Below are 11,098 nucleotides of genomic sequence, written 5' to 3'. Positions count from 1 at the left end.
CCGCAATGCTCACAGACCTGGCTGTCTTCTGAATGGTCTCCTGACTGTGTTTGCTCTCTCACTGGGATGGAAGGTCTGAAACCTGTAGCCATTCTTCATCTCTGCGTGTAAGGCACCCATCACAGCCCCTGGACCATGGAAGGATGACTAACTGCTTCCTAAGGGCTGGGGATGAATGAACTTGAGGACAGGAAGATAAACATGCCATTGAAGTCCAGAGGGTACCTGCCTCAACCGGCTCTTTGACCCAGACAAAGGCTGTATTGCAGTGGAATACACTGTGGATACGATGTGCTGGGGGAAAAGAATCCATTTAGAGAAAGAAAACTTCCCATCCTAGGCCTCCCAGCCCACCCTCAGGCCTCCCTCTGCTTGCAGACCTGGTTCCGGTCCCTTTGTCCAACACCAGGAGGATTATGGGGGCTTTCTACCAACCAGTGTTGGCAAAACAGGTTTCTTTCCTCGGGTCCAGCCCTAATTCCAACCCTAATTCAACCTATCCTGCAGAGAGTTTGACTCTGGATCATTCAACCCAAAATGAGCGGGTGATTCCATTTTCTCCTAGGATTAATGTCTCCACCCCACTTCCTCCCATCAGGTTAGGACCCCCAGAGACCAGAAGAGCACAAAAACGCACCGGCCTGGGGCTTCCGAATCTCGGATCCCTGTGTCCTGGTGGGACCGACAGGAGTGTGAAGCCCTCCCTGGGGTGAGGCTGGGCCTGGACCACAGCCCTGAGTTCCACGGGCCCTGCCACCCTGGCTGCTGTTCTGTCCACTCCTGCATGCTCTCCGGGACCAAGGCCAAGCCCCTTCTCCCTCCCCCCCAAGAGCTTTCTGTTCCCTGCGGCTTCTGTGCTGACATGGTGGAAACCCACACCTTTCTGGAGGCCAGCTAACCTCCCGGCTGGACCCAGAAACCCCATGTGGTCCCCGACCCCCCCAGGAGCCAGAGGCTTCTGGGATCTGGGCGTCCCATCTGGTGCAGGCAGCTCCGTGCCCCGACTGGATGTGTTCTGTGCGCTGGGCCCGTGCAGCGGGCAGTGCTGGCGCAGGAGTCCGCAGGGACCAGAATACAGATCCTGGTTGATGCCCTGCTGGTCCCAAGTGAGGCTGCCCAGCCCAGGGTAGAGAGGGGGTGCCCCGGGCCTGGGGTGCTGGAAGGTCTGGAGTGGTTCCTGCGGCTCCTCCACGGAACCCCAGGCCTCACGCACACAGCGCACACCCGGCACACTTGCATTTCCCATTAACTGAGCCTTTCTGCTCTCCTGCTCCACAGTCAAACCAATAAATTAATGAAATGACTTGTGCTTTGCGAGCGGAGGGTAAAATTTCACTGGAAATCATTCCCCCAGAGTCTGGAAAACTGGTGAAGACAAGTCTCGCTGCATCATTATTGACCCAACTCGGATGGTTTGACCCACCCACCACCACCACTGGCCCTGGCTCTGAGGTCCTGGGATCAGCGAGAATCCCGGTCTCTGCACCCAGCACTGCGCCACCTCCTGCAGCACCAAGGAGAAGGGGGGACCCAGAACTGCAGTCCCCCCACCCCTACCCCAGGCAGCCTGGGGACAGATCTGAGGGAGCGCTGGGAGCCTCCGTGGGAATTTTTAATGACTACATAGTGAAACTTTCCTTGTTTTGCTTTGAAATATATTTTTATTGATTTCAAAAAGGAAGGGAGAAGGAGATAAAAACGTCAATGATGAGAGAGAATCTCACACTGAGAGGCTGCCTCCTGCAAGTTGATGGGGAACCCCCTGGTTCATAGGTCCACACTCAACCAGGGGGCCACCAGGACGGATGATTTTTTTCATCAACTAAGTGTATGCCTTTAGAGGAGGTGTAAATGTAGTCTATTCCCTATGTCCTATCATTACACATTTCCCTGTTTCCACTCTTGGCCTCAAATAATCCTGTGCAATATTTTTGTCTCGGTTAAAGACTTCCTTGGATGTTCCCATAACACACTTCAGAATTAACTCAGCCACACCAGCCTTCTTGAGCCATCTGGTCACCTGAAATCACTAGGAACTCCACGAAGTATCCACATTTCTCATTCCTGACCTCTGACAGTTGCCTGGCTTCATTAGCATGAAGGTTATGGAGAATGCTGGTCTTCATATTCCAACCCTATCCATGTGCCTGAGGCTCCGGGGCGGGCCTCAGTCCAGCTGCAGGGAGACCAGCTCTGTGACCTGGGGTCACACTCTGACCACACTGTGCAAGCACGCAATGCCTCCCGCATCCAGGAAGAGAGGTGGACACCCAAGTGCAAATTCCCTAGGCCTGTCTGAAACCTGGAGCATCTTTCTCTCCTTTCGGTGGAAACTATCGATAAACTATCGAAATTTTACCCTCCACCCTCCACCCATTCCTCTACCAAAGTCAGCCCTCAAAACCCCACAAGCCATAACCGATTTGGCTCATGGATAGAGCATCAGCCTTTGGATTGGAGGGTCCCAGGGTTCCATTCCGATCACAGGCACAGGCCCAGGTTGCTGGCTCAAACCCCAGTGGGGGCCCTAAACGAGGCAGCTGATCCATGATTCTCTCTCATCATTGATGTTTCTCTCCCTCTGCTTCATCTCTGAAATAAATAAAAATATATATTTTGAAAACCCATGATATTTCCAGGACATCTCTCCCGACCTACTCCAAATGGGCGATGACGCAATTTGCAATGCCAAGGAGGGTCTCACCAATCTGGGTGGGCGTGCACCCCTGGGGCCTTTCCCACGGGGACAGTATAAAGGCGCCTCCACCCCTGCCCCAGCACTCCCTCCACCTGCACCGCCTCACCTCTCCGCCTACAGGAGGCAGAAGCCATGGAAGCGCATCCATCCGCCTGGGAAGACCCGTCGTGGGTGCGGTGTGTGTGCCCGGAGCCCTCCCTGCCCCCGGGCCTGAACCGCGAGCAGGCCTGGGCCTGGGCCCTGGACAACTTCCCTGCGCTGAGCCGCCCCTCCTGCGACCCCCGCCTCTGCTTCCCCCAGCCCGGCCCCTGGGCCGCCGAGGTGCCCGGAGCAGAGCAGCCAGGAACGCGACCCGGACCCGCGCCTCCAGGACCCGCAGGCAACTCCAGGGGAAGCCCGGGCGCCTGACCGAACAGCCCTGCGGCTCCCGAACCCGCCAGGAGGTGCCAGCCCCGGAGGGGACGCGGGGGTGGGGGGGGACGCGGGCTCCTGGAGCCTCGCTGAGCCCCAGCCGCCCGCACCAGCGCTGAGCACCCAGCTGCACCCCAGGAAGCCGACAGGAGGCGCCAACAGGCTCGAGGGGCCGCACCCCTGGGGAGCCCGACGCTGCCCTGTAGGCAGCCCTGCTGCTGCTTTCACTCCCGAAGGACACACAGACGTTCCGGGGACAAACCCCTCCGATCAGGCAATAACGTGCTGGGGTGCTGACTTGGCTTTGACCTCTACTTCTCTGTTCTCTGGAACCTGTGCACCGCGGTTAAACCACGGAGCCTTCTTCCGCCCCCACTTTGCAATGATTCCACATGGGGCGTCCGGACGGCAGGGGATGGGGCTGCCTGGGCGGGGAGGAGCCAGTGAAGTCCTGGGGGTTCTGGGAGGGAAGGGACCTCAGGGTCACACCCAGGGGAACTGGGCTGTCTGAGTGTGGCCCTCCAGCTGAGTGCAGGGCGAGGGCATCAGGAAATGTTTCTTGAAGGTTTGAAGGGTACATGGGCGGGTGGAGGAGGGTGCTGGTTAAGGGTAAGGGGGTCTAGGGGAAGCCCTGTGCCATCTGAATGACAGCCATGGGGTTCCAGGGCACAAGCCCCCACCCCCACCCCCCCCACCCCCCGCCAGACAGTTCCAGGCAGATACAGGATGCTCCCCTGGTGGGAGGGGGTGTTTCACCCCCTTTTTTCTAAATAATGTGTATCTTAGCTCTGTCTACCTAAAAGGACCAGGTGGGATTATCAACAGAACAGTTTTGAGCCTATCAGTGAAAAAATGGTGCTTTCTACATACATTTCCCAATAAATGGAACGGAGTTTCCTGGGGGTATGGGGGGGGACCAATGTTTAGAAGGGGGCGGGGAAGGGCGTCGCTAAATGGGCATTGAATGACTCCCTGGAGTGTTTAGTGGAAATATAGAGCTCAAACAAACAATTGGCTTAGGCTCGAACATGATTACTTGATCCTTTTGGTCGAGCATGATTAAAAGATTGGTTTAGGCGCATTAGAGGCTTGCACCCGCCTCCATCCCCGCCCCCCTCCCCTGCTCTGAGCATAAATATCCAGGCTGCAGGCAGCACACCAGGCTTAGCCTCTGCATCAGATCCAGGCTCACGTCCTCCTGGCCCTAGGTCTCTGCCATGGAGCAGCAATTTCTCCCGGACGACGACGCGCTGCAGCAGGCTAGGGATTGCCCAGAATGGGCCGCAGTGCGCCGTCCCACGCGGTCCCCGCTCTCCCCAGACTCGTCACCTCCGCTCTGCCTGCCCCTGGCACAGTCCTCCAGCCACCACAGCGATGACCACCAGCCACTGCTCTGCAGTCCTTGCTGGCAGCTGCCCTCGGTCTACCTGCGATACCGAGCACTCTTAGCTGAGGCCCAGAGCCCCTCGGAAGAGAGCCCAGTGCCGCCCAGTGCAGGCCTCTTGCCAGGAGTCCCCGAAGGAGCGACCGAGCCCCCAGAGAACACCACCTCCCACACGAGCGCCTGAGCCGCGGAGCACACCACCTCCCACAGGAGCGCCCCAGCCCCGGAGCACACCACCTCCCACAGGAGCGCCTGAGCCCCGGAGCACACCACCTCCCACAGGAGCGCCCGAGCCCCCGGATCACACCACCTCCCACAGGAAAGCCCGAGCCCCCGGATCACACCACCTCCCGCAGGAGCGCCCGAGCCCCCGGATCACACCACCTCCCGCAGGAGCGCCTGAGCCCCGGAGCACACCACCTCCCACAGGAGCGCCCCAGCCCCGGAGCACACCACCTCCCACAGGAGCGCCTGAGCCCCGGAGCACACCACCTCCCACAGGAGCGCCCGAGCCCCCGGATCACACCACCTCCCGCAGGAGCGCCTGAGCCCCGGAGCACACCACCTCCCACAGGAGCGCCCCAGCCCCGGAGCACACCACCTCCCGCAGGAGCGCCTGAGCCCCGGAGCACACCACCTCCCCGGAGCTTCCGGGGCCCTGCGGCCCAGCGCCCGTGCTGGAGAGGGGCCGCTGGACACGGAGACCTGGGACCCCTGGCAGCCTTCAGTGTGCAGTCCGCCCCCGGGCCCCACCGGGTGGCGCCTGCACCTGCGTGGAGCGGGCTGCCTGCAGTGCGTCCTTCGTGCTGTCTCCTCTTTGAGCCGCTGGGCTGCTGACTGCTGGGCGACAGTCCTGGACCTGTAGGAGCCCCCAGACTGTGCGGGCGGGAGGGCGCCCTTGTGGACAAGAGGCCTGAATCAAATGTAAACCTGTTTTAATATTAAATATTGTGTCCAGACCACAGGATTCTGATTACTTTATTTGCTCGGTGTACCAGTCAATGAGTCCCCAGAGCGGGCGGAGTGGCAGGGCCGGTCACTGCGCGGTGCACCCACGCCCCTCGCCTCAGGCAGGCCGGCTCCCCGCCATCCTCGTCCACGGCCCCGTCTCCAGTCCGTCCTTGGGGTGCGCCCTGGTTCCCCGTCCTCGGGTCCGTCCTGGTGCCCGTCTTCGGGTGGATCCTTGAGTGCATTCTCATATCATCCGTCCTCGGGTCCGTTCTCGGGTTCGACCTGGGGTCCGTCCTAGTGCCCGTCCCCGGTTTGGACCTCGTGTCCGACCTCGTGCCCGTCCTGGGGTCTGTCCTCCGGTTCGACCTCGGGTCGGTCCTCAGAGCGCTGGCTGCCGCGTCTCAGCGCCGCATCGCCCCGCGGGCGGGTGGAGGGAGCCCGTCCTGCATGGGAACAGCGACCTCCGCTCTCGGCAAGACACCGGTCTCCTCGGGGTCCACCTCCGCCTCCAGGCGCCCGGCCGGCCTGGGGGAGCGCAGGGGGTGCGGGCGCCGCTCGCTCTGAGCGCTGGGCAGATCCGAGTCTTTGTGCTGCTGGTCTTCAATCCTGTTTTTTGTGCATCTGGCATAGGAGTAACATACCAGGAACAAGAGCAGCAACAGTGAGCCATTACCACCGGTTTGGAACAGAAATGTCCAGCGCTAGATAAGGGGGTTTGCGGGGAAAAGCATCCCAGCCAACCAAGACCCTTCACAGGTATTATCATCGCTTTTTCTTAAGCTAATTATATGTTTTCCTTTTTTAAAAAAATACACATTTTATTGTTTTGGTGTTTTGTTTTTTTTTACGGAGAGGGAAGGAAAGGGATAGAGAGTTGGAAACGTCCATGAGATAGATCAGCTGCCTCCTGCACACCCCCTTCTGGGGATTTGCCCTCAACCAAGGTACACGCCCTTGATCAAGAATCTGGGACCCTTCAGTCCGAGTCCCATGCACTATCCACTGAGCGACACACCGGTTAGGGCTGTATGTTTTCCTTTTTATCGGCCTGCACTCGCTCTGCGCGCTTGGCTGGGATGCTTCCCCCCCCCCCCGCCCCCGCAAACCCCCTTATCTAGCGCTGGACATTTCTGTTCCAAACCGGTATCAATGGCTCACTGTTGCTGCTGTTGTTCCTGGTATGTTACTCCTATGCCAGATGCACAAAAAACAAGATTGAGAACAAGCAGCAAAAAGACTCGGATGGTCCCAGCGCTCAGAGCTAGCGGCGCCCGCAACCCCTGCGCTGCCCCACAGGCCGGCCAGCCGGGCACCCGGGAGGCGGAGGCGGAGGCGGCCCCCCGAGGAGACCTGTGTCTGGCCAAGAGCGGAGGTCGCCGTTCCCCGTGCAGGACGGGCTCCCTCCACCCGCCCGCGGGGCGATGCGGTGCTGAGATGTGGCAGCCAGCGCTCCGAGGACCGACCCGAGGTCGAACCGGAGGACAGCCCTGAGGACAGACCGGAGGTTGGACACGAGGTCCAAACCGGGGACGGGCACTAGGACGGACCCCAGGTCGAACCCGAGAACTGACCCGAGGACGGACATGAGAATGGACTCAAGGATCGACCGGAGGATGGGCACCAGGACGGACCCGAGGACGAGGAACCAGGGCGCACCCCAAGGATGGACCCGAGACGGGGCCGCGGGCGAGGAGGGCGGGGAGCCGGCCTGCCTGAGGCGAGGGGCGTGGGTGCACCGCACAGTGACCGGCCCTGCCACTCCGCCTGCTCTCCGGACTCGGCGAGGCTGTTTGGAAATTGTTTGCTGAGCAACTTAATCTTTCTGCAAGTAGTTAAGTCTGATGTGCATCTGCATCCAATAATGCTTGTAATTGTTGGTCTTCAAACTTTTTCCATTGACCTGGACGTTCTTTGTCTGTCACATCGAAATGATCACTTTTAAAGCATTTAAACCAGCGTTCACAAGTATCTTGAGATGGAGCATGTTCACCATAAGCTTCCTGAAGTATAGGATAACTTTTTCTTCAAAATAAAGTAATGAATTAAAACTTCCCACAAATGTTCTTCCTTTGGCATGAAATTCGACATTTAAAAATATATATTTTACTGATTTTTTACAGAGAGGAAGGGAGAGGGATAGAGAGTTAGAAACATTGATGGGAGAGAAACATCCATTAGCTGCCTCTTGCACACCCCCTACTGGGGATGTGCCCTCAACCAAGGTACATGCCCTTGACCAGAATCGAACCAGGGACCCTTCAGTCCTAAGGCCAATGCTCTATCCACTGAGCCAAACTTGCCAGGGCAAAATTCGACATTTTTAAGCTTAAAAATATCTATGCTGTTAACACCTTCAGCAAATTTGACATATGAAGTTTTGAAGCTTGCTGTCAATACAACAAATAGCATACATATCAAATCGCATATATATCAACATATGGGTAACTCCATCTATTAAAAAAATCCACATTATTAACTGGTACACCTAGTATGTAATTTAATCAGAATCCTGTGGTCTGGACACAATATTTAATATTAAAACAGGTTTACATTTGATTCAGGCCTCTTGTCCACAAGGGCGCCCTCCCGCACAGTCTGGGGGCTCCTACAGGTCCAGGACTGTCGCCCAGCAGTCAGCAGCCCAGTGGCTCAAAGAGGAGACTGCACGAAGGATGCACTGCAGGCAGCCCGCTCCAAGCAGGTGCAGGCGCCACCCAGTGGGGCCCGAGGGCGGACTGCACACTGAAGGCTGCCAGGGGTCCCAGGCCTCCTTGTCCAACAGTCCTTCCCCAGCAAGGGTGCTGGGCCTCAGGGCCCCCGGAAGCTCTGGGAGGGTGGTGTGCTCTGGGGGCTCAGGCGCTCCTGTGGGAGGTGGTTTTGCTCCGGGGGCTCAGGCACTCCTGTAGGAGGGGGTGTGCTCCAGGGCTCGGGCGCTCCTGTGGGGACTCCTGGCAAGAGCCCTGCACTGGGCGGCACTGGGCTCTCTTTCCAGGGGTCTGGGCCTCAGCTAAGAGTGCTCGGTATTGCAGGTAGACCGAGGGCAGCTGCCAGCAAGGACTGCAGAGCAGTGGCTTGTGGTCATCGCTGTGGTGGCTGGAGGACTGTGCCAGGGGCAGGCAGAGCGGAGGTGGCGAGTCTGGGGAGAGCAGGAACCGAGGGGGATGGCGCTCTGCAGCCCGGTCTATGGAATCCCCAGCCTGCTGCAGGGCCTCGTAGTCCAGGAGAAAGTGCTGCTCCATCGCAGAGACCTAGGGCCAGGAGGATGTGAGCCTGGAGCTGATGCAGAGGCTAAGCCTTGGGTGCTGCCTGCAGCCTGGATATTTATCCTCACCCGAGCAGGGGGGCGGGTGCAAGCCTCTAAATGGATCACTTAATCTTGTTTGATCCAACGGATCACTTAATCGTGTTCCAGCTCTATATTTTGACTAAACACTCTAGGGAGTCATTCCACGCCCAGTGAGCGCCGCCCCCCCCCCCCCCAAACCCACCTTCTAAACATTGGTTTACCGAAGACAGGGATGTGTAAAAGGTCACACAATCCCCTGGCTCCAGGAAAGCCCTGTCCTGATAACAAATCACTGTAAAGGGCAAGCTACTTCCTCCGTTCCTCTTCACAAGCTGTCCTTTAACCCAGGCTCCGAGCTGCATTACTATGGGTTTTCAGATTGTCTTCCTAGGAAGGAAGGGCTGCGAATTTTCTCTTGACAGTTTGTGGCCAAGAAGCAGATGGGGACAAGAGGCCTGGCGATCCCCCAAGCTGGTGGGTAGCGGGTGCTGGTCCCCTGAGCCCACTGCCCTCTCTGTCTCCCCCACACCCACACCTGGGGCCTTGGAGTTCCAGGGCAAAGCTCAGCTCTGAGCTCCACTCCCTTAGTGCTGAGCTCTCTGATCCTGAGCCATCTCTGTTGAAGCTTCTTGATAATTCACCCTATTCTACTGAAACCAGGGAACCATGAGTCCCTGTGTGTTGGCAGAGCCAGTGAACAATAGTTCAGATGTTTTAGGAAATCTAGAGGCAAATGGGGCTTTCCTCCTGGGCCAATACAGGAGCCAGGGTCCTTTGCCTTTGGGGGAAATGGTTGAACTTTTGGGTAGCTTGGAACTGTAGTGGCCACTCTGGGGAAACTTTAACTTATCTAAGAGAGTCCACCTTAGGGCTGCCATTAAAAAGCAAGCATGCTGGAACCTCAGGGAGAAAGTAGAATGCATTCTTTGATTGGTATTAGGAAACTTCTGAAAGACAAAATAACTCCAAAAATGGTTTCTCTGTGGGGATCCTTATGGTGCAGAAGTGAAAAAATTCACTGTGGCTGGTGGGGTTCAGCGGTTCAGACCTGGGCTGGAGCACCAAAGGGTCCTGGGTTGAATTCCCAGACCTGGGTTGCAGGTTCAGTCCCCAGGGGCAGCCAGTGGATGTCTTTCTGTCTGTCTCTCCCCTCCCCAGCCTTTCTAAAGTCAATAAAAATATTTTTTTCACAACGAAGTGAAATGAAATAAAACAACTTAAACATTGACAAGGGGGAAGGGTGGGAATGCATTTTAATCCGTGTATTTTTGTTCCTTCATCCAGCCTCCCAGGCACCTGAAGGCTCTGCTTTCTTCAGCGGGTGTTTGTCCAGGTAGCAGAGCAGGTGGCCTCCTGGGGAGCTGGCTGGACCCAGTCCTGGGAAGTGCTCAGGGCGGTGGTGTGTAGGCCAGTCTCTGATTGGAGCCTCCCCCACCCCCAACCCCCAGGCATTCCAGCACCTGCAGCGCCCAGTGTTTCAGCACCAGCCCCAGGCTCAGGATTGGAGGCCACCTGGTTCCTTGGTTTTGGTCGCACTTGGGCTGAGAACAAGGAATGTGGCCTCCAGGTAGTTGCTCCTCATCCATCCTTTTCTGGGCAAACAGCGCTATTTTCAGGAAATTAAAAAATGGTGGAGTTTTCATCCTTTTTGTTCCCAGGACGGGTCCAGGCAAAGCTCTCCGAGGCGGAACCCCTGGTCTCCGTGATTGGCTGGTCCTCGCAAGGCGGGTTCCCCATGCAGGACGGGCTCCCTCCACCCGCCAGCGGGGCGATGAGGCCCTGAGAGGCGACACCCAGCGCTCCCAGGTGGGACCCGAGGACGGATCCGAGGAACCCCTGGTCTCCGCTGGTGACTGGTCTCCGCGGGGGTCTGGCAGTGTCATGGTCTTGGCTCCGGCTGCGCGGAGCCCCCCTGCTCCCCTGAGAGCACTGTGGCTGGTTGGGAGCCGCCCTGTAGCTGTCACTCACCGGGGGCAGCACCTGCCGCGGTTCCGAGCATTGCAGCGAGGATTGCTTTTTCCTCCTCGTACAGACGTGGGTTTCTCCGCGGAACACTGAGGGATCTGGGTCCATTCCCGCAGACTGGTGCGAGGGCCCCCGCTCTGTTTCCCTGCGTGTGGCTCGCCTCCCGCAGCGCACTAGTTCGCCCTTAGTCTTTGGCAATTGCACTGCTCTTGGCTCTCCGCCAGTGCTGGCTGATTTCTGCAGGGCTGTCTCAGTCCCCGGGGCTAGGAGCTAAGGAAGGCAGTGGCTGCGCAGCAGGAAGCAGGGGGCGCCGGGTTTCCAGTGGTCCCCGCGCCCCTGGCTCTGTGCTTTGCTGGGTAGTTCTTGGTTTTGGTTGCTATTGCTTCTCGCCAAGTGGTGAGTC

At 58.0% G+C, this 11,098-nt stretch overlaps 1 protein-coding gene across 1 annotated transcript; it reads right to left on the bottom strand.

Annotated features, from left to right (window-relative positions):
* Positions 1 to 5,845: 5,845 nt before the first annotated feature.
* On the bottom strand, positions 5,846 to 10,803 carry LOC307115122 (uncharacterized protein; the record flags this gene model as incomplete). Its single annotated transcript, XM_079798155.1, is given in 5 exon segments — positions 5,846 to 6,065; positions 8,054 to 8,334; positions 8,391 to 8,434; positions 8,437 to 8,692; positions 10,699 to 10,803. Coding segments are annotated over 5 exon segments (906 nt in total).
* Between the last annotated feature and the right edge of the window lie 295 nt (positions 10,804 to 11,098).

Source organism: Cnephaeus nilssonii (assembly GCF_951640355.1).
Source record: "Cnephaeus nilssonii genome assembly, chromosome: 2".
Lineage (NCBI taxonomy): Eukaryota > Metazoa > Chordata > Mammalia > Chiroptera > Vespertilionidae > Cnephaeus > Cnephaeus nilssonii.
Note: the sequence above shows the minus strand (reverse complement) of the source record. Positions and strands in the feature narration are given on the sequence as shown.